The sequence below is a fragment of the Dendropsophus ebraccatus genome, chromosome 8 (assembly GCF_027789765.1).
Source record: "Dendropsophus ebraccatus isolate aDenEbr1 chromosome 8, aDenEbr1.pat, whole genome shotgun sequence".
NCBI lineage: Eukaryota > Metazoa > Chordata > Amphibia > Anura > Hylidae > Dendropsophus > Dendropsophus ebraccatus.
This window is the reverse complement of record NC_091461.1, coordinates 37,393,853-37,417,108: the sequence shown is the minus strand read 5'-3', so window position 1 is coordinate 37,417,108 and position 23,256 is coordinate 37,393,853. Positions and strand designations below refer to the sequence as shown.

Sequence of the window (23,256 nt, the reverse complement as noted above, 5' to 3'; positions counted from 1 at the left end):
TTATTGGCGCATCTCTTAGTAATATGGGCCTGATTTTAATTCATAGGGTTTTACCGAGTTCAATGACAAAGTAAACCTTTAGGCTATGTTCACACTACGTATATTTGAGGCTGTATTTGGTCCTCAAGTCAGATCCTCATAGCAACCAAAACCAGGAGTGGATTGAAAACACAGAAAGGCTATGTTCACATAATGTTGTAATTGAGTGGATGGCCGTCATTTAATGGCAAATATTTGCTGTTATTTTAAAACAATGGCTGTTATATTGAAATAATGGCAGTTATTTACTGTTATATGGCGGCCATCCACTCAGTTTCAACATTGTGTGAACATAGCTTTTCTGTGTTTTCAATCCACTCCTGGTTTTGGTTGCTATGAGGCCTGAAATATACAGCCTCAAATATACATAGTGTGAACCCAGCCTAAGTATGTAACGTTTTCTATGGTATTTGTAAAGTACTTTTGTAGAACTTTAGAAAATACTTCTAGACTAGAAGTGTTAATAATAATAATAATAATAATATTTATTTATAGAGCGCCCTTAATTCCAGAGCGCTATACAATAGATAGGGGTAACGAGCAGAAACACCACAAGATCAAAACACATTACATGAAGGCAAATGGCAGACTGGTACAATGGGGAAGAGGACCCTGCCCGCGAGGGCTTACAATCTTCAAATTGAATTCTGCTTTCACCACTGTTATAGTTTCCATTAGAGATGGGCGCAACTGGAGCATGCTTAAGTCCGATGGTTCGTCATTTGATTACCAGTGGCTGAAGTAGTTGGTTGCAGCCCTAGGAAGTCCGGGAAAACATGGATACAATAAAAACAATAACAGGTCTGGTGCAGCTCACCTAGAAAATCTCAAACCAAACTGTATCCATGGTTTCCAGGACCCCCTAGGGTTACACTCAACTTCTTCACCCACCCATATTGAAAGGCTAAACAATCGGACTAGAGAATTCTCGAGTTGCTCTCATCTCTAATGGAAACAGTGACAGAATTGACTTCAAGGGTACCAATCCCAAAGAAATCTATGGGCAGATCAGCAATTGACAGTAGCCCCCCTTGCGAACAGCACCCACAATATGAAGAAGATTAAGTTGGAAGCAGTTGGCTCTGTTCCCTGTGTAGTGATGGCGCCAGGGTACTGCATTTAAAGCTCCTACACATGGAATAGAGCCAACCGCTTCAGTCTTTGTTCCCGATGCACTGTGGCCGCCAAACAGCTAATGGACAGAGTGGTTGGTGGATAGGCTCTGCATACTGCAGGCACTAAACAGCTGATCAGTGGTAGTTTCGGTGGATAGGCTATCATAAGTTTTTCTCCTTAAACATCTTAACAGCATTGGCACAAGATACTAATGTGTGGTTACTATGTCCGATTCCTCCTATATAGTATAGTTATATTACTTTATAATGTGATCATATACCAGAACAGGATGAATTGCTTCATCTGCTTATACTCTAGATTGCCATATCAGTTTCACAAGTCACTACACATCTAGAGGAAAATTTACACAGCACAGTAAAATAAAAATAAAAAAAATCTTGAAAGATCATTTATATTATGAGTGTGTTGGCGGACAGCAGATGTCTGATATTACACATTGATATTACCTCTGAAGGTCCCAAATCCTGAGTGGTGATGTATGGTGGCAGCAGGCTGTCCCGGTAACAAAGGAGCTGTAAAGACACATAGAGGGAGAACATTACCCAACAGCAGGGATCATCGGGCGGTCACCAGTCCCATATGGAGCACACAGTAATTCAACGGATGTATCATACCTGACAGAAGTTTTCCAGGGTTACAAAAAAATGGCTGTTTTTATTTTTTTGCTTGTTTGTATTTACAAAACAAATTAGCACCACATCTGTCCACAGGTTGTGTCTGCACTATTCACTGCAGTTTATATGAGATGCAAAACCAGAAGAAAGTAACCATGTTTTTCTAATCATGTACAACCTTATACCTACAGCACCTAAATACTGCTCTCTTTTAGGAGCCTGTTATAGATATGCTTACAACATGTATCACTGCCATTCACACAAATCCATGTGCTGGATGTGTCATCATAACCCGAATGCAGCAGTGAGAATGGAACCCAGAACTACATGCTTCTTCCCCTTGGTTCCCATAAACATTTCCGAGGAGTGCTGTTTGGGAATCACATGGCGAATGTGTAATCCAAATGTCAAGCAAACCACTTTTCATTGCAGTCATAAGTTTCACTTTACAAGTCAATACATTGTTGCAAAAGTGAAATATTGTATAGTAAATGTTGTAGTGTTTACAATAAAGTATAATGAAAAAGTTTATTCCTGCAGGTACCATCAGACTTCAGGTTAGGAGACTATCATGCAGGTTGGGAAAGTGTTGCCCAATCAGGTGTACTATTTGCAGTAAAGTTATACCATAAAATGATTTACATGGGGAATATTAGTCATTCATTAAGTAGTATAACCTACTGTTATGATTCTTAGCATCACTAGTAAAATGTTCTTTATTCTCAAATTTTTATTAAGGCTCACAGACATGGAGGTTCCTTAACCCTTTCACGACCATGGTTCATTGATGCATCAATGCCCAGGTCGTTTTAGGACATCAGCTTATGGGATCATAATGATCCCAAACCGCTTTTACCTTCAGATAGCTGCTTTTAATCCAAGATCTGTCCTGGGGTCCGTTCGGCAGGTGATGCAGCTATTGTCCTACAAAACAACTTTTTAAACTGGAAGCCCCGTGCCCAACGGGCGGGGCTTAGATTGTGTATGCATTAGGCTGACACAACCTCTCTGTCCCTCCTCCCCGCCCTCCTCATCATTAGGAATGCTCCAGGCAGATTGTCTCCTATTCACTGGCTGTGTGAATACTGAACATGGGCTGGATCATCAAGGCACCTGTGCAATGTTCAGACAGATGAAAATGTTCCAGTGGCATTCCTAATGATGAAGAGGGTGGGGAAGAGGGACGGAGGGGCTGCCAGTTTAAAAGTAGTTTTTTAGGACAAAAAACTGCATCACCTGCCAAATAGACCACAGGACAGATCTTGGATTAAAAAAGCAGCTATCTGAAGTGGTTTGGGGGGGTCAGATTGTGGGTACAGAGTCGCTTTAACATCGCTGCAGCATCAGGCATAGGCAGGGGTGATTCTAGCCTCTCTGCTGCCCGAGGCGAACTATAGAATGACGCCCCCCCCCCGTCAATCCACCCACATTATAATCCACTACTGCCCCCCCCCCCCCCACTGCTGTCCCCAATAAACATAATGTTTGGTCCCTTTTTGCACAGAGGATGTCAGGAGAGGAGGGGGCTGACTTTATAGGAGAGGTCCCAGCAGCACAGAGGATGTCAGGAGAGGAGGGGGCTAATCCTATAGGAGAGGTCCCAGCAGCACAGAGGATGTCAGGAGAGGAGGGGGCTAATCCTATAGGAGAGGTCCCAGCAGCACAGAGGATGTCAGGAGAGGAGGGGGCTAATCCTATAGGAGAGGTCCCAGCAGCACAGAGGATGTCAGGAGAGGAGGGTGCTGATCTTTTAGGAGATGGTCCCCCTCTTCCCCCCCTTATAGATGGTCCCCCCCCTTATAGATGGTCCCCCTCTCCCCCCCCCTTATAGATGGTCCCCCTCTCCCCCCTCCCTTATAGATGGTCCCCCTCTCCCCCTCCCTTATAGATGGTCCCCCTCTCCCCCCTCCCTTATAGATGGTCCCCCTCTCCCCCCTCCCTTATAGATGGTCCCCCCTCCCTTATAGATGGTCCCCCTCTCCCCCCTCCCTTATAGATGGTCCCCCTCTCCCCCCCCCTTATAGATGGTCCCCCTCTTCCCTCTCTCCCCCCCCTTATAGATGGTCCCCCTCTCCCCCCCCCCCTTATAGATGGTCCCCCTCTTCCCTCTCTCCCCCCCCCCCTTATAGATGGTCCCCCTCTTCCCCCCCCTTATAGATGGTCCCCTCTCCCTTATAGATGGTCCCCCTCTCCCCCCTCCCTTATAGATGCCCCCTTATAGATGGTCCCCCTCTTTCCCCCTCCCTTATAGATGGTCCCCCTCTTCCCCCCCCTTATAGATGGTCCCCCTCTTCCCCCCCCCCTTATAGACAGTCCCCCTCCCGCCCCTCCCTTATAGATGGTCCCCCCCTTATAGATGGTCGCCCTCTTTCCCCCCTCCCTTATAGATGGCCCCCCCTTATAGATGGTCCCCCTCTTTCCCCCCTCCCTTATAGATGGTCCCCTTCCCCCCCCTATAGATGGTCCCCCTCTTCCCTCTCCCCCTCCCTTATAGATGGTCCCCCTCTTCCCCCCCTACCTTATAGATGGTCCCCCTCTCCCCCCTCCCTTATAGATGGTCCCCCTCTTTCCCCTCCCTTATAGATGGTCCCCCTCTTTCCCCTCCCTTATAGATGGTCCCCCTCTTCCCTCTCTCCCCCCCCTTATAGATGGTCCCTATCTCCCCCCCTTATAGATGGTCCCCCTCTTCCCTCTCTCCCCCCCCCTTATAGATGGTCCCCCTCTCCCCCCCTTATAGATGGTCCCCCTCTTCCCTCTCTCCCCCCCCTTATAGATGGTCCCCCTCTTCCCTCTCTCCCCCCCCTTATAGATGGTCCCCCTCTCCCCCTCCCTTATAGATGGTCCCCTCTCCCTTATAGATGGTCCCCCTCCCCCCCTTATACATGGTCCCCCTCTCCCCCCTCCCTTATAGATGGTCCCCCTCTTTCCCCCTCCCTTATAGATGGTCCCCCTCTTCCCCCCCCTTCCCCCACCTTATAGATGGTCCCCCTCTCCCCCCCTTATAGATGGTCCCCCTCTTCCCTCTCTCCCCCCCCTTATAGATGGTCCCCCTCTCCCCCTCCCTTATAGATGGTCCCCTCTCCCTTATAGATGGTCCCCCTCCCTTATAGATGGTCCCCCTCTTTCCCCCTCCCTTATAGATGGTCCCCCTCTTCCCCCCCCCTTATAGATGGTCCCCCTCTTTCCCCCCTCCCTTATAGATGGTCCCCCCCTTATAGATGGTCCCCCTCTTTCCCCCCTCCCTTATAGATGGTCCCCTTCCCCCCCCCCCTATAGATGGTCCCCCTCTTCCCTCTCCCCCTACCTTATAGATGGCCCCCCTCTCCCCCCCCCCCCTGCACAGCAGATAAAACAAAAACAACAAACAGCACACAACTGACCTGCCATCCGTTCCCCCGTCGAGCCTCTCTGGTCTGGTCCCGGCTGATGTGCGGCTGCCCGGGGTGTCCTGTCCTGTCCCCGGCAGCGCGCGCATCAGAGAGCTCCCCGTGTGCCTGTGGCTGTGACTTCCGGCGCACGGGGATCTCTCTGATGCGCGCGCTGCCGGAGACAGGATGGGACACCTCCGGCAGCCGCACATCAGCCGGGGGACTAAGGCTGCATTCCCACGTTCCGTGATCCTGACGGATCACGGACGTGGAATGCATTTACCGGAGTCCCCCCGCGCCCGGACAGCATCTGTGTATACGGTATGTGGGTTTATACCCTTACAAATCTTTTAGTGTAGGTACAGGTCGTTCGCTGGTCATTAATGAGAGTATATTTAAAAGAAAGCAAAAAAAAATAATAATAATAAGATTACCGAGGATAGAATGACCGCCACAATGATCGTAACTAACGACTATCGTTCCATGTATTATAGTGAACGATTTTGTCGTTTGCAAAAGCAAAATGTGACATCTGTGACATCCGTGAAAAACATTGATCCTATAGACTTCTATTGGCTAATCCATGTAAAGATCACGTACAAGTTATTTATTTATTTAATTTTTTTTTCCTGTTATGGATCGCAGCAAGGATCATCTGAATAGACTCATAGGCCACTAATGGCCTCTAAAATTTCTGTTGTAATGGATCCCTGATCATGGACAATTTCATGGAACGTGTGAACGCAGCCTAAGGGTCCTATAGACAGAAGGTTAGCCAATTTACAGAGTCTATTACAAGGCGCAAGCGTTGTACGAGGAGGGTCACACAAATGATTTCTGGATTGCTTGTACAGTCATAGGTTGTAACCATGTTTTCCAGGCAGCCTTAGGGCTGCAAGCAAATTCTTGAGCTGCTGGCAATCCAATGCAGCATGCTCATCTCTAGTTATAAAAAAAAGGAAATTTTGATATACATATTTCACACACACACACATATATATTTTTTTTCCCCTTCAATAAATTATTATTTAATTTCAGAGATCACAACATCTATTGACCATTATCAATTAAATAAAAAAAAGGTAATTTCTTTAAAAACCACATAAGAATTAATGAGAAAACAAAATCTTATATTCTTTATTCTACGTCCTTTCACTCCAAAAAATGTTCTTCAATAGCAACCGGCATTCCCAAATGTGAGAAAAGTATTTTGTCAATGAAGCATGAGACTACAAAGTAATACATTATTTTCTTTTTCTTCCACATAATCCATTAAAAACTACCAAAGCCAATTACTGTAGTGAGTAACATACCAGCCTCTCACACATCATTCTTGTCAGCAATTTGCTTCTTAAGATGCTTAAAAAAATGTAAACAAAGAAGAGACGAGCTGGGTTATTCCCCCCTCTGGAAGGTATGCAATAACACTCTTTGATTCTTGCCACGGGTCTAAATTAGCATCAAGGTAAGTCAATAGTGAAGAGAGAGGGGAGGAAACCATTTCTAATCCCTGCCACTCTGGCAAATCTGACCTCCCAGTAGGCCTGTGGTAGGGATTAATATCTCTACCCCAATGGCCCTTCACCCTTGGACCCCCCTTCTTTCGCCTCTATGACTAGATCCAGAATGCAGTAAGCAGACTAAGACCAAACGAGTTTCCCTCCCCATATTGTTTCAGGACATTTCTCCAGGTGCATACTGAGCCGCTGGTTTAGTAAAGGCGTTCTGTCCCACCAAGATACCTGTGGTTTTCCCACCACCTTGATCTTTCCACTCCAGTGCTCCTCTTCTTTAATACAACAGAATTGCTTCTTTATTCTTTTGATAAGATTGGCCCTACATGAGTATGTGTGACAGAAAAAAAAGGCATAAAAAAACAACCAAATGCCTTAATTCTCATGGATTTTTCTAGACGGCCCAAAAGGTAATATGAACTCTTGTTTAGTTGTAAGCTTTTGCAGCTCTTTTTTAATTAAGTTGCACATGTAAGACACATAAAAAAAAAACCCTAAATAAAAAGATTAAAAATTGCCCATGTGGGCTAAAAGGGAACATGATTGCAACCTAAGAAGTTTTATTACATTGACTGTCTGCTTGGTATAATCTTTTTGTGTAAAAGTGTCCTGGTCATTTTAAAAAACTTATTACATGTGACAGAGACAGGTCTGGGTGTTCAGACCACCACAGATCATTAGACTGAGCTGGGAGAAGCACTTGGCTAAGCACTTCACTCCACAGCTCTTTAACATTTCCATCTCACTGCAGGAGACAGTCAGCATTGTACGTCTATAGAGACTGTCTCCTTCAGCGAGACAGAAAGTGAAGATATTAGCCAGGCACTCATATAATTACTTTCTGCTGTTTTAAACAATGAACTTATGATGTTCTTATTGGTGCTTTTCTGTAAGTGTGAATTCAGCCTTGTGATCACTATCACTGTTGCTTTCCAAGCAGAAATGTGGACACCTCCTTCTTTCCCTTTACCCATAGTGGTGGTACTGCAGACAGCCATATGGCCCACGTCTACAGAGCCAAACTACCTGGCTTTACAGGGGAAGTACGGTAATGAAACTGCCCATATATGGACAGTAACCATATACACACTGCCCATACATGGACAGTAACCAGACACAGTCTGCCCATATATGGGCAGTAACCATATACAGACTGCTTATACATGGACAGTAACCAGATACAGCCTGCCCATATATGGACAGTAACCAGATACAGCCTGCCCATATATGGACAGTAACCAGATACAGCCTGCCCATATATGGACAGTAACCAGATACAGCCTGCCCATATATGGACAGTAACCATATACAGACTGCCCATACATGGAGAGTAACCATATACAGTCTGCCCATATATGGACAGTAACCAGACTGCCAATATATAGGCAGTGACCATATACAGACTGCCCATACATGGACAGTAACCAGATACAGACTGCTTATACATGGACAGTAACCAGATACAGACTACCCATATATGGACAGTAACCAGATACAGCCTGCCCATATATGGACAGTAACCATATAACAGACTGCCCATATATGGACAGTAACCATATGCAGACTATCCATATATGGATAATTACATCATCTGAGTTTCTCTAAAGCTTCCTTTTGGGAGAGGACAATGTACCCCACTGTACAGCCTTCTGTCATTGGTATGCATGAGGAGTATTAGTCACATTTAACTGTGTCAAGTCAAAGCAGCCTTGTATAGGCCCAGTGTAATCTATACTAAACATATCACAGATCAATGTAGCACAGATCCACCATAAGACAGACAGCATGAGACCTGAGGGCCATCTGTTCCATATATTATTTTAGAAGTACCGCATTGTGTTCCACACTTCGATGACCAACTCCATAGATTTATCTCTACTCACAACAGTGAGCGGTATACTTTAACTTGAATTAACCATGTGCTTTGCCCAGAGGCTTTTCTTTCAGTGCATATTCTGCAAGTCACCAATGACAATGATTACATAAATAGACCATGCCACTTTTTTTTTTTTTCATTTGGTTGAGAAGAAAGTATTCTTGGAACAATGGCTAAAAATAACAACCAAGTGAAGACATATGGCAGGTGACAAAGAAGATAAAAGTAGATAAGCGGAAAAAAAGAAAGACATGACCCCAATGCTACTAACCATATAAGTTTGTGGTTTGCGTATCCTCTAATTCAGCAGTGACACGCTTTGGCAAGGAAGGCCACCATAGCTGTCAAGTCCTTCATCATTGTGCCCATCAAGTGCTTTCAGCTATTCCCGACCCGTACTGGCATTTTAATTACTGTTGGGTAAACTAATTTGTCCAAATGAAGGCAACTAATAGAATATGCAAGCTCTCTGACCTCTGACAGACAGTGACACAAGATACAAAAGGGGCTAAGGAAAGCTTTTTATCTGAGCCTTATTACTCTCTATTACTACAATTAGTCATACTCCGATGCTTCAAATGAGGGGGGGGAGCTTAGAATTGCAATTAAATCAATTTTTGATGGGCTGAAAGTTGGTTAGAGAACCAACCAGCCTGTGAAACAGTGATATTATAGCAGCAAAGGTCACAGCCTTTGTCAGCACCTGGATTCACCCATTTTGTTCATTACTTTGCAAGCTGCAACAATGAGTCATTAGAGCATTCTACATTCCAACTGCAAGTGCTTCAGTCTCGGTGACCTAATCAGCTGTCATTAGTCGTGAAAAGGTACCAAGCCGCATGCATCTAGTGCCAGAGCTGCAGCCAGCTAGGGGTTTATACATAGGCCGATTAGAATATAAAAATTATTTTTCAAAAAGTAGAACCAAACAACATGGAATTTTTTGTAAGCATTACAAGAGGCAACCTTTCCGAGTAGGCACAAGTTTATATGTCTGTAAAAACTACTGCATGGACACATATTTTCTACCATGGTTATACTGGACTCGTTTACAAACTCATACTGGACTTATTATGTTAAAGGGTACCTTCTAGAGATGAGCGCAAGTTGAACATGCTCTAAAGCTGGATGCAGCCCTAGGAAGTCCTGGAAAACATGGATACAGCCATAGGCTCTGGAATCAGCACCTCTAAAGGGGTAGTCTAGCAAAAAGCACTTCTCACTGCTTCACAGGATAGATGATAAATGCTGGCCCAGAATTAGTTTAACTGCATCTAGCATTTACCATGATGCCAAAGAATCTGAATGACATATGCTTTAAACTCCTAATACTTATTGCCATGCAGTGTGAGAAAAATAGGTTCCCCTATTCTTACATCAGGGGTCACACTACACTGGCTCTAGTAACAATTATAGCAATTTTAATGGACCAATGGTGCGCATGCTAGACCACCATTCCATATAAACTCCTCTCGATTTGAGGTTACTCCATTCCGACAATCAGTGCAGGTAATTTACTTATATTTGGCAGCTTCTTGAGCCACCAATAATCAAATTCCAAGCGTGCTTGAGGTTTGCTCTTCTCTAGTCCTATCCTTAGGGTCTACATGCATTTTAGATGAAGGTCGGCCAAGCGCACTGGTGTACGTAAAGGAACTGGGAAAAATAGATGTCAAGTAAATAAGCATTCAGCCAACAGATAAACTATTTAAGCAATTTTATGCAAATATGTTTGCTGGTAAAGCTGGTCCATATTACATTATACTGTAGCAGTAATGTGTGCTGACCATATGGCATAATCCAGTGCCTTAGCACATGTTCCTGCATTTTAAAGGGGTTTTCCAGCGCTACAAAAACATGCCCACATTCTTCCAGAGACAGCCCCACTCTTGTCTCCAGCTTGGGCGGGGTTTTACTGCTCAGTTCCATTGAAGTGAACGAAGCTTAATTGCAAACCGCACCTGAACTGGAGACAAGAGTCGTGTTGTCTCTGAAAGAAAGTGGCCATGTTTTTGTAGCACTGGATAACCCCTTTAAGGACAAGTCCAGTGAAATTGAAAACAGGGAGAAAGCCAGGGGGTGTCGGAAATAATAAACAAAATATTCTTACCCATCCCTGTACCCCGTAGCACCATTCCTGCGTCCCGTTGACAGCTGCAACATCCTGTACCTGGGTGATCAAATGCCCGATCAGCCAATCAGTGACTAGGGCAGGACACCACCTCAGCCACTGACTGGCTGAACAGGCCATCGGTCAGCCTGGCCATGACATCCAGCCAAAAATGACATCTGGCTGCAGTCAGCTGGACCCGGGAGTTCCCGCTACAGAGGCACAGGGACAGGTGAGTTTACTTTGTTTATTGTTTTCCCAGGCCAGAGAAAAATTCTAAAGAATGCATTTTTCTCCTATAAAGACGTTGAAAAGATAACTGAACACTCGCTCTAAAATATCCCTTTGTATTTTCAACACTGTCGATTTTCCCATTGACAATGTCATAAAAAAAGGGTTCAACCATCAAAACAGAACTGAGCAGTACGCAATTAACAGCGGTTCAGATAATTTAGGAGATAAGATAGCTGGTAGAGAGAGAATGTCATCCCTTAAGCTGCCATGACACTTGAGGATGTCTTATCTCACTGTCTTGGAAATCTTAAAAGCCTGTTCCTGTCAATGAAATCCATTTATGAGCTCTGACACTTGATGATGCATAAGAAAAATCATGATTGCCTAATTCCTATATTTGGTGTATCCATGGATTGGAATTCGGAGGCCCTTATAGTATCATTAAAAGAGACGGATGCCTTCAGGAGTCCTGAAACGTGGCAAAGATTTGGTAACAGAAGCACTGTTTATTAAAGGGGTTTTTCACAAGAAAAAAACACATTACCTATTGGCAGCATGTTTGATCGGGGTCTCATGCCACCCTACAGACCTGATGATCATAGCAAGAGTAGCAACTGTTCTTCTAAAAATGTTGCTGTGCTTATGATGGCATCCATTTAATGCATATCTATATAAAAAGCAGTTTAAAAATATACCGTTACACCCTTCATGACTCCCACAATAAAATTGGTGCATCTTGCTCTAAGGCTCAAGATTGCCATATACTGTATAATGTTGGTGTTAAAGGGTTATCCAGCGTTAGAAAAACATGGCCACCTTTTTCCAGAGACATCATCTCTCTTGACTTCAGTTTGGGTGGAGTTTCGCAACTCAGTTTCATTGAAGTGAATGGGGCTTAGTTGCAAAACCACCTCAACTGGAGGCAAGAGTGGTGCTGTCTCTGACAGAAAGTGACCATGTTTTTCGAACACTGGATAACCCCTTTAAATAATATTGTGTTGTTTGTATTTGTTATATACGCTGGGGGTAATTCACTATTCCTCACTCACATTTTAGTAAATTGCATGGTAGGTCTACACCATTTACTAATATTGTACACTGTTTGGGCAGCAAGTATTAACATCTTCGGAGTTCCCCCTAGCATTTTGCATCTAAACAGGGATTTACTAACCAGTGTGCACCAAAAAAGTAAACACAAAAAAACAACCTTGTACAATGCAGTCGGCACGTCAGACACATGGCATTTCTGCACCCCATATACTACTGGGTGGCTCCCAAATTGTTTTGTGTTGATATTTTTTCATACTCCTGCTGGAAGTTCTCTAACCACAAGTTTTAAACAGTTTATCCTTTTAAAAGCCCAGCATATTTGATAAATGAGTGTTGAACAGCCCTGTTAATGCTGGATTAGTGATGGGGTCACCATCACAAAAGCCTTCAAAAAGGATAACATGTATTAGAAACAAACAATACCGTAGAGTTTAAGATATATTGGTTCCTTTTAGAATGTTGTCATCTTAAGTTGTGAAGATGATATATAGAGTCTGGCACAAGAAACCTGTTAAGTAGAAGAGGTCTCCGTTTTTTACATAAGCTCCTAATTGCTAGAACATGGATTCTGTGTGGGGATTTTAAAGGATTAAGGTTGGTACAAAGATTTCACTTCTAAAATTTCAATCCTCCTACAAGGGAGACAGACATAAAAAAATATTTTTTTTTTATTTGTGATTATAGATGCATTTATTTCACCAAAAATTTTACATTTTTATTGTTTAGAATTTAAAGTTTTTCCTTCAACTTTTTTCTTTTACAATTACTTTTTTTTTTGCATTTACAATTACTTTAATCCGATGCCTAAGGATACAAAGTTTCCCTTACTCTTCCAATTCTGCCTAATTTGTTTCTGGAAGTTTAACGCTGCTTTCACCTGGACAAACTTGTAATTACCTTTCTTTTCTTTTACATATGAACCTGAAGATTTGCATGAGGGGCTTGTATCGATAGGAGGGCTTTGTTTGTTCAAATACAATGAAAACTCAAAATGTTTCCCAGCAGGACAAAAGAAAAAAAAGGGGCGAATTGATGGAAAGTTGTAATTTTAAGACAATGCAATTAGCGGAGGCTCTTTCATAGGCAAGCTGTGCATGCCAAACATCCTCGTAAGCACATGTAACTGTGGACCTGCTCTCAGCATGAAAAAACAAATGAGCTAGTAACTTTTGTCAATGAGGTACTATGAGATGAAGGTAAGGAATGACTGGACAAATAACTAACTTTACTACAGGGTGTCATTACCCACCAGGTGAGTGCCTGGTTTTTAATAACCAAAAATAAATCTCCATTCACTCCGGGGCTTTCCACAAGTTACTAAAGCAAACTCTTGTTAAGGACATCACTTTAACATTGAGACATAAAATACAGACAAGCCCTTTAAGGATATTTTTTCTTCTTCTCTGATAGCTTAGGTTGGGTTTCCCAAAATGACTAAGAACACTTATAATGCCGCCATTCATAAGACAGTCTGCTAGTAGTGAACCTTACAGCCACAACATAGCTTTGATTTTATAGTAGGTGACGTTGTATATCTCTTTTCACTACAAAAAGGTAATACCTTTTGTGATTTTTACTTCTATGTGAAATACAATCTGCCTTTTATATAATGTTACCAAATAACAAAGTCACTTAAAATGCAGTCCCGGGAAGAAAGTTCAACTAATCCACTCCATCAGGAGAATGCCATTATTACATCGGTAGTCTTTTATTACACTATGATTTGTTCATTTTTGGGTGCACAATGGGATTGCCGGCAGATCAAAGTGCAACGTGACCACCAAATTAAGAATAAATGTTGAGATTTTGTTCATTCAGGGATCAGAACAAGCAATTCAAGAATTTCTGGAGGACATAGGAGGACTTTATTTCTTTTTTTTTTTTAACCTTTTGTCTTTTTTTTATAAACATTTTTGTTTCTTTTTTAGTTACTTAGGTAGGTTTCCTTATAGTGCATAGAACAACAGCAAATACATTTAATTTTCTTAGATTTTGCATGGGAAAAAAACCTTCAAATTTAATTTAAAAAAAAGTATGGCAAAAAGAATAATCTTCAGTCTATTCTATATGGAAAAAAACAAGTATACACTAAACTGCAATAATATTATACCTACTTTCTTAATATTGTGTAAGTCCCGCCACTGACTGAAACAGCTCTGAGTCATCAAGGCATGGACTCCACAAGACCTCTTAAGGTGCCCAGTGGAAACGGTCAACAGGACAATAACAGCCCACCATTTGAGTCCTGTAAGTTTTTGAGGCCTCCATTGATCGGCCCTCTTTCCAGAACATTTTCTGAAACTCTTTGTCCTGTTTAAGAGTCTTAAAGCAACTTCACAATGTGAGATGATTCAACATTACTTCACTTTTTTAAGGGTGCCCTCATGAGTAAGAGGGCCCTGCCACTTCAAAACATTGTGAATTACAAGAACCTTCTACATGATGGAAAAGAAAATGTGATTAGACCAGACCCACTTCTTCCAGTGTTCCGCAGTCCAGTTCTGAAGTTCAAATACCCGCTGACCGATCTGCAGTTATATAAAAGACCATCACATAACCTGGGGGCATTTACTAAGACCAGCATCCTACACTCTGGTCTTAACTCCAACTAGTGCACAGCCATGCTGGATTGATGTAGAGACACTCACACGGCTCTTCTGTGTGATCAGACCCGATGGATTAACTACGGCTCCCATCACTCAATGAACCTCGCAACCCCTTCATCCTGCCACCATTTAAGAGACGTTCTTACCCATTTGTTTAGCAGTCATGATTAGATATGTCAGAACAGGGCTGAGGTTCAGGTTCGTACGAACCCGAATCATCGGCATTTGAGTACCGCCTGGAAAACAGGGATACAGCCTAGGTAATAGACTGCATCCCTGTTTTCCAGGCAGTACTCGGGCTGTCTCCACCTTCCCCACAGAACAGGAAGGCAGTGAGTAAAATGCCGATGGTTGGGGTTCGTACGAACTTGAACCCCGGCCCTGTTCGATCATCTCTAGTCATGATTTCATCCTTATCAAAGTTGCTCAGATCCTTCCTGCTTCTAACATCTAACTTGAAGAACTGACTGTTCACTTGCTGCCCAATATATATCACCTCATTTTTATTTACTGGTATGAGTTTTAATGACATGGCTCAACCTATATTTTGCTCTAAAAACCAAGAATTTAGCTTTTAGAAAAGAAGAATAAAAGGAATAAAAACTTTCTATAAGAAAAAGTATGTTACCCATAGCAACCAATTAAAGCTCAGCTCTTAATTTATAAGTGCAATTTAAGACATGAACGCTGAGCTCTGATTGGTTGCTATGGGCAAATAGGACTGCTTTTCTTTTACAAAGTTATTATTTATCTCCTCCATGTGAATCCAGTTATTTTGAATGTCTTTTGGAACACGGCAATGTCATTTCAGTAGGACTGGGTGGACGTAATGTCAGCTGCTTTATTCCAGAAACAGCACGACTATTGTACATTTGTTGATTCTGGTATTAGAGCTCACCCTAGTTCACCTACACTGAGTCACAATATCAGGCAGGGATAATGGCGGTGCTGACTGAAATAGAGAAACTACGTTTTCTAATATTATGCAACCTTTTTATAGTAAGGCATTATGCAATGCAAGCTAACTATTAGAGGCAGATAGGCTGTGTATAATATACACTTATGGTGAAGGCAAATGGGTTGCAAATTATAATTTATATAAAATAATGTCAATGAAATATTAAATAGTAATTGATCAGTATTCATAATTCTATAAAAGGCTTAAAGGGGTTATTCAGCGTTACAAAAACATGGCCACTTTTGCCCCACTCTTGTCTCCGGAATGGGTGGGGTTTGAAACTCAGTTCCATTGAAGTAAATGAAGCTTAATTACAAATCAGACCTGACCTGGAGACAAGAGAGGGGGAAAAGTGGCCATGTTTTTGTATCGCTGGATAACCCCTTTACCATTTTCATTGCTTGCCCCTATCTTCTGCATTTGATTGACAGTCTCTGTCCTGTAGGGGTGGTATGCTGGGAATCTAAGGAAATCAGCCACTGGGTACCTGCTGCTCATATGTATATATGAAAAAAAAGCAATTTGCTGGCTCATAAGTTTTCAGATCTAACAGAATGCCTGTAAGGGTGCTGTAATCAGTTACACAATGAAACTGACTAACCTTTTAACAAACATTCCGAAAAATCATGTACAAGTGGGGGGAAAATTACGGCTTTATAATGTCCTCCATGCTGCTTCTTCTGAGAATGTGCTATAAAGATAAAAGATCATCTTCTTTTCTGTGAGATGTGGATAGAAGATATGATAGTAGCCGACAACTAAGAAAACTAAGCAATATAAAATACTGTTTAATTTATATACATTTCCTCAGTGGACTGCAGAAGAGAACTGAATTCCACCACTGTTCTCACTTACACAATTAATATTGCCACGAGTCCTCATAAAACCTATGATATTTAGGCTTTATTCACACATCCTGTGAAGTTGTCTGATCACGGGTCTGTAATCGCTGACAATTTCATAGCCCATTGTCTCCTACTGGGCTATTTACACGTTCCATTTTTTTTTTTTTTGCGAATACGCAATGTTATAACTCGACGGGATCACGGCACGGATTTCCTTATAGAAGTCTATGAGATCTGTGTTTTTCATGGAATGCACAGATCTTACATCTATGCAATCGGTGATAAACATGTAGGTGATGTAATCGGTGTAATTTAAAAACAGATATGTGAAAAACAAGGACACGGATGCAATCACAAATTGTTGTTTACGGATCACGGGGGTAGATAGCAAACTTTATCCACGGACCTTGAAAATCACTGAACGTGTGAATATGACCTTACAAAAAATGGAAAAAAAAAAAAATGTATGATATATTCAGTCATCTAAAATTATGTTTATGCTATCATAAGCCTAATCAATATGACAATTCTGCAATACTAAAAAGCATAGTCCCCTCCTTATAGTCTGTAAGCTCATGCATGCGAGCATGAGGCCCTCACTCCTTATGTATAGCTGATAATTATATGTATATCTCTGTAATGTCTGATTTTTGTCTATGTATGTACCCCCAGAATTGTAAAGTGCTGCGGAATGTTGGCGCTATAAAAATAAAAATTATTATATACTATTCACTCTAGATGTATTTATGGGTTTAGATCACACAAAGTTGTGCTTCTGCAGTCTACTAAGCCACCTACAGCATACAATTTTATGGCGGGACCTACAGCTAGTAAACACATGACATGGGTGTTCTCATTACTGAAGATTTTATGAGAGCGCATGTCAAAAAAAAAGTTTCTCTCAAACCCAAGGATGATGGATCTTCTTTAATGTGTTTCTATTTAGTTTTGGATTCCAGGGACAAGTGAAACACATGCATGCAGCCACCACACAGATGGAAATGATCTGCTCCTGTAGGCAAAATGCTCCTAGGTTGTGTGTGCAAACCGTACCTCAGTCCCATGACTATACGTTATATACAGGAGAACAACATAAATCATCATATAAAAGCCAGTCAGAGATGGTTGGCATTGCTCTTGTCTAGCTAAATGCAAACATTTTATTAAAAGTAAACCACAAAAACATAATTGAAAAAAATAATCATCTGTGGGTTTCATGTAACTTCTGATCATTTCTGCTTGACCAATGGTAGATGATAAGGTTATGTTTACACAGGGTTAGGAAGAAGGTCTCAGTCCCGATCCCAAAGAATCTTATTGGCGTTCTATGGATCACATGCATTTTACACCTCATTTGACCTGTTGTACTGCCATTCCCATTTTCCATATAAGCTGTTTAGTAACATGAATATTTGGTCGTCTTTGATTGCTGGGGTCCGGGGTCCTTGATTGCCTGGGTCCGGGGTGAGCTTCCAGCACACACAGCCTGACAGAGGCCGAAAGCTCACAGCCGCAGCCCCGCGATGCCCGATCTTCTCCCCTGCTCGGTGATGACGTCACATCATATGAGCAGGGAAGAAGTCCGGGACCGTGGGGCTGCAGCTGTGAGCTTCCGGCCTCTGTCAGGCTGTGTGTGCCGGAAGCTCACCCCAGCCCCGGACCCCGGCGCTGCATGGGGGGGGGGACCATTCTGACCATCCTGGCTCTGCTCCACCTGCCCCTGGCCGCTCTGTCTCCCCCCCCCCAGCCTCTCCCCCCTGCATCCTCAACTGCTCTCCTGCCCCCCCGACCCCCAGCCTCTCCCCTTGACCCCCAGCCTCTCCCCTGCCCAGCAGCCTCTCCCCCTGCCCCCCAGCCTCTGCCTAATTTTGGAGCATTTTTGGTGCATTATGGGACAACTTTGGACATACCCCCTTTACAGATTCTGTAGAAAAGTATCTCTGAAATGTCTAAAGGCTTTTAAAGTCATGGAGTAATGCTTCATATAACCTGTCTTGACGCTGCAGCGAAACACTTACCACTAGGTTTCTCCATAAATTACAGATGATGGCCCTGATCATTGTCAAGGGACTCCTTTAACAAAAAGAGAGTTCCCAAAGTGGAGAGCCCCTTTAAAGGGGTTGGTAAAAATCATACAGACCGGGCAGCCCCGGTGTCCTGATGTGGCCTCTCTGGTGTCCCGCACTGACTGCAGCTCTGATACTTCTAAGGGGTCTATTCCACAGGAACGATAATCGTCTCCATTCGGCCGATTTTCGCTCAGCGGAATAGAGAGAACGTAATCGTGTCATCGGCTGATCGTTCATTTAGGTTCAGACCTAAAATCGTCGTTCGCCACCAGCTCATCGCTACGGATGAATAGCGGTGCGCGCCGGCGATTTCAGCAGAACCATACATTACCTGTCCGGGCTGCAGGTCGTCTTCTTCTCCCGGTCCCGCGCGGCAGCATCGGCTTCGGAGCGGGGCTGTCTGAACTGACAGACCGCTAAGCCAATCACTGGCCGGAACCGCCGCGGCCAGTGATTGGCTTAGCGGTCTGTCAGTTCAGACAGCCCCGCTCCGAAGCCGATGCTGCTGCACAGGACCGGGAGAAGAAGACCTGCAGCCCGGACAGGTAATGTATGAAACAAGGGCTGCAAGGACATCGGTAACGATGTCCCTGCAGCCCTTGTTTCACGATCATCGGGGCCGTGATATAGGCCCAGTAAACGAGCGCCGATCTAGCAGATGACGTCGTTTATGTCTCGGGAGTTACAGCACGCTCAGCCAATCACTGGCCGTGGTGTTGTCCCGTCTCAGCCAGTAATTGGGCTGTTGCTCCCGATAAAAGTTAGTCTCGGAAGTAGCTGGGCTGCAGTCAGTGGAGGATACTGGCAACACCGCATCAGGACACTGGGGGAGCGTGGAGAGGCAAATGTAACATGTGTATTAGGCTTACCCAAAGGCCAGCAAGGTAAAAAAAAATTATTGAATGCTGGATAACCCATTTAAGTATATGGTTCCACTTTGTAGCTGCTACGGTTTGGCAAAACCATGACCACATGAGGTGGCTAATGGCTACACAATTTATCCTGGCAAAATGATCAGGCCAAAGGGCTCTGCATACACGCATGGTTTTGTCCAAATGCAGCAAGTGCAATGGTGTTACCATATTCTAATGCAGTCTAAGGCCATGTTCACACAACGTAAAAATAAGGGCAAAATACAGCCATATTTGTATAAATACGGCCTTAAATAATTACCCTGTTCTTTATTTCAGGCTGCATTTATCCAAATACGGACATATTTTGCCCTTATTTTTACGTTGTGTGAACTTGGCCTAAATAAAGTTAACCCTATGTCTTCTGTATGTATCCAACTGCAAAAAAATGCAAATGGGAATAAAGGCGACACGGCTAACATTTACAAATGTCCGATAGTAAGCTAATTTTCAATTGGTTACTGGAGGACTTATAACTTTGACTCTTCCATTAATAAAGATGATGTGTCTATTTGCTGAAATATACCAGACAAGCGTATCCAAAGTTATTGTTTCATTGGAATAATGACATTTTTCTAAGGATGATACATATGTTCAGCATGTAAATTCTGAAGCTGCCAGGAGTTAATAAATTGTCGCTGCTACGTAGCTGTCAGGCAGCACCTGTTTTTTTCCCGAGTAAATTGTGGGAATGAGAAGAGTGACCGTTGTATTTTCTGTAACACTAATTACTTGCCCAACTCTAGAAGAAGAAGAAAAAAAACGTGTTGGCTTTACAAAGCCCAAGTGAGGGGAAAATAATAAGAGAAAAAAAAAAAGCAGAAATGCACAGAGAGTGACAGAGGGAAAAAGAAAGAGAGAGAGGGAGAGAGAAGAGAAGGAGGGGTGAGGGAATATAGAAAAGCAAGAGATGCATTTCAAAGTTTCTATAGCAATTTGAGGCAGAAAGAAAAGTCGGCCTAATGTGAAATCATACGAAGGTCAAAGGTGAGTCTCTCGCTCTTGTGAGAAAGTGGTGAATCAGGACGGTTTATCAAACGATCATTTTCTTTTGAAATTGGGAGGCAGCAACTGGGACAATTCTGCAGATGTGCTTGATGGGTTTTAGACAAAAATGGCTCTCTCTTTAAGGCTCTCATCGGGGGTTACTTCTCCCTCCACTGCCTCTCAGATCCTCCCCTCCCTTCTTCAGTGGTCAGCTGAGACCCCCACCCACTGATAGCTTTTGTATTCTTGGCCTTTGGACATACTGACAGAGCCCTTTATGAGACCCCAATCAAGACCCCTATGTTACAGGTACCTAGTAGAGATACCAGACCTTTTCAAATGAGAATCAACAAGGAAAATCTGCTTCCTATTGTCCCTGTGCAGTACTAAGTGAGATGAAAGGGAGAGGCCGCGCTCCCTCAAACGACAGCCTGCCAATCACACCAAGTGAGGAAAGGGCACAATGTGTAAATTCTTTTGACCTACACCTAATCAAAGATGCACTATGCCGTCCCAAACATATTATTAGCTATTTGTTCTCAAATACATGGCTTTGCTTACAAGTGTATCCAGCCTGGGAAGAAAGAGATCTCCTTTGCCAAATCATTCCCTCATTTGTCCTCCATTATCATGTATAGTTACAGTTCATGTGCAGGCCTAATAATGCAAAAGCTTGGGAAATTCATCCACAAAGATATTTTTTTTATATACTTAGGGCTTATAGATCAATACGTATAATCAGCAGTGAGAGTGAAGGTGGAAGGAAGGAAACAGTTACTTAAAAAAAATAAAAAAAAATCTAACAAAATAAAAAAGGCTAAAGGACAAGAGACAAACAAACAAAACAACAACAACACACAAAAAAGTATAATGAATGAACAATCCCTTTAAGGGATTATATAAAAGCTGGGCTCTTGAGTATGAGGATTGCTTTAGTTATATTAAGTTATATTTTGATCTTTCTTGTTTTTTTTTTCGATGCAAGTAGCAAAAAACATTCAATTAAAGGGATTACTCAGGATACAAAAAAAAAAAAAAAAATCAGATTATAATTCTACACTAGTCATTTAGTCAACATACTAACATGGCTGTACACGCAAATAAAAAGAAACACACACAACAAGAAAATTGGGTGGGCATAGCTGACCGGTCACAGGGCTGAGACCCCCACTAACTGCTAGAATAGGCAGGGAGAAGCACTATGCTAAGCGCTTTTCTTACTGATTCTCACTGCAGTAGATGGGCTCAATAGACTTTAAAGGGGTTATCCAGCACTACAAAAACATGGCCACTTTCCCCCCCTCTCTTGACAGTTCAGGTGTGGTTTGCAATTAGACTCCATTTACTTTAATGGAACTGAGTTCGAAACTCCACACAATCTGGAGACAAGAGAGGAGGAAAAGTGGCCATGTTTTTGTAGCACTGGATAACCCCTTTAAACAGACTCCATTTCCTGCAGAAAGGTGAGATGCAAGGAGAGAAGTCCAGAACTGAGTGCTTTGCTTGTTCTTGAGGCCAGTGGCGGTCTCCCAAGACACAGACCAGTGAAATCTGTAACAATTGCCTCTAGAGATGAAGCAGTGGAACCATACAATCTGTTCATTGGATTTGATAGTGGTCAAGCAGCTACTGATCACTGCTGGATCTGTTTGCTTTAGTAAGGGGCTGTCCTTATGCTACATATCCTTACATACTTTAGTATGTGCTTGCAAGAGTTTATGTATTGGTATCTCATGGAAGGTCACTTACATGAAGTATGTTCATACCATACACATGGGATATTCCATACCAACATAGACGGTGGTACAAGAGGTAGGGGAATCTCCAATTAAAACTAACTTGTCCCTTTTCCACTGGATAGGGGACAAGTAAGAGATTGTGGGGGGGGGGGGGGGGGGGCTGACCTCCGTACCCGCAGCGATCTCCATATCATCCCCCAGCTTCTTTGTTTTGAATACAGTCATGGGTCGGCATGTGACCCCCATCTCTATTCATTCTATATGGAACCCACAGAAAGGGCCGAGATCATCACCCAACATCACTGCAACATCTCATTGGATGAATTGCCCCCAAAAATCCACAATTTGTTCCAATAATGAAGCAGAAAGCATTTCTAAGGTTATATTCGCACACAGTAAAATAAAAGGCAAAATACAACAGTAAAATAAGCATAAAATGCCTTAAAGTGGACACTGTTACACCAGCAAAAAGTCATGTTGTGAAGTTCACATGCCGTATCTATGGCCAAGAAGTGTATAGATTTAATATGTATTTTGTTCCTTTTGCAATCGGTTAAACGCTGCTTAGGGTGAAGAGCCTCGGACTGTATCAAGAGGCCTGTATGTCTTCACACCATAATTCTGACAAACACTTGTACGTCAATGAGATGACACCAGGAATTATAAAATATCCCTTTATCCCCAAAGCTGTGTGAATTTCCAGGCAGCTGTTTAGTGGAGAGCAGCTTAGCTACCAGATTTTATCTTGTTACATTACTATAATTTATTCTGGCATAAAGGGTTGCAACTACAGGGCAGACCTTGAAATAATAACCTGGCAGCATTTATTACAGCTTCAAGTATCAGAATGTTGCTAAATGGAGAGGAAAACTTTATAAAATGCACAAAAATCATTACATACGTTTTAAATAAAGAGAAACTAATTCCTTGCGAGAACTCCCACTGGCTTTTATTCGGCTTACCTCTAAAGCCTTATGATACTGAAATAAATCAACCCTCTAAGATAAAGCGTCTGTACGCCAGGTTACTGCAGCGCAGCTTGTTACTTCCCACACCCCCTCGTCTCTTGTCAGATCTTAAAATGTTCCATGTCTAACAAGCCACCTGTATAGAGCAATCGGGCACAGTATATACAGTACTAACAACCTTCTTGAAGACGCTTAAGTCTTCTATACTCTCATTTCTGTTCTGTTCATGTG

At 42.7% G+C, this 23,256-nt stretch overlaps 1 protein-coding gene across 2 annotated transcripts in view; it reads right to left on the bottom strand.

Annotated features, from left to right (window-relative positions):
- The window catches only part of FBXW4 (F-box and WD repeat domain containing 4), a 126,810-nt gene that overhangs the window by 44,859 nt on the left and 58,695 nt on the right, over window positions 1-23,256 (bottom strand). For both annotated transcript variants that reach the window (XM_069979037.1, XM_069979036.1), the window contains exon 6: window positions 1,623-1,688. In XM_069979037.1, coding sequence (XP_069835138.1) covers window positions 1,623-1,688 — 66 coding nt within the window. The remainder of the gene's footprint in view (window positions 1-1,622; window positions 1,689-23,256) is intronic.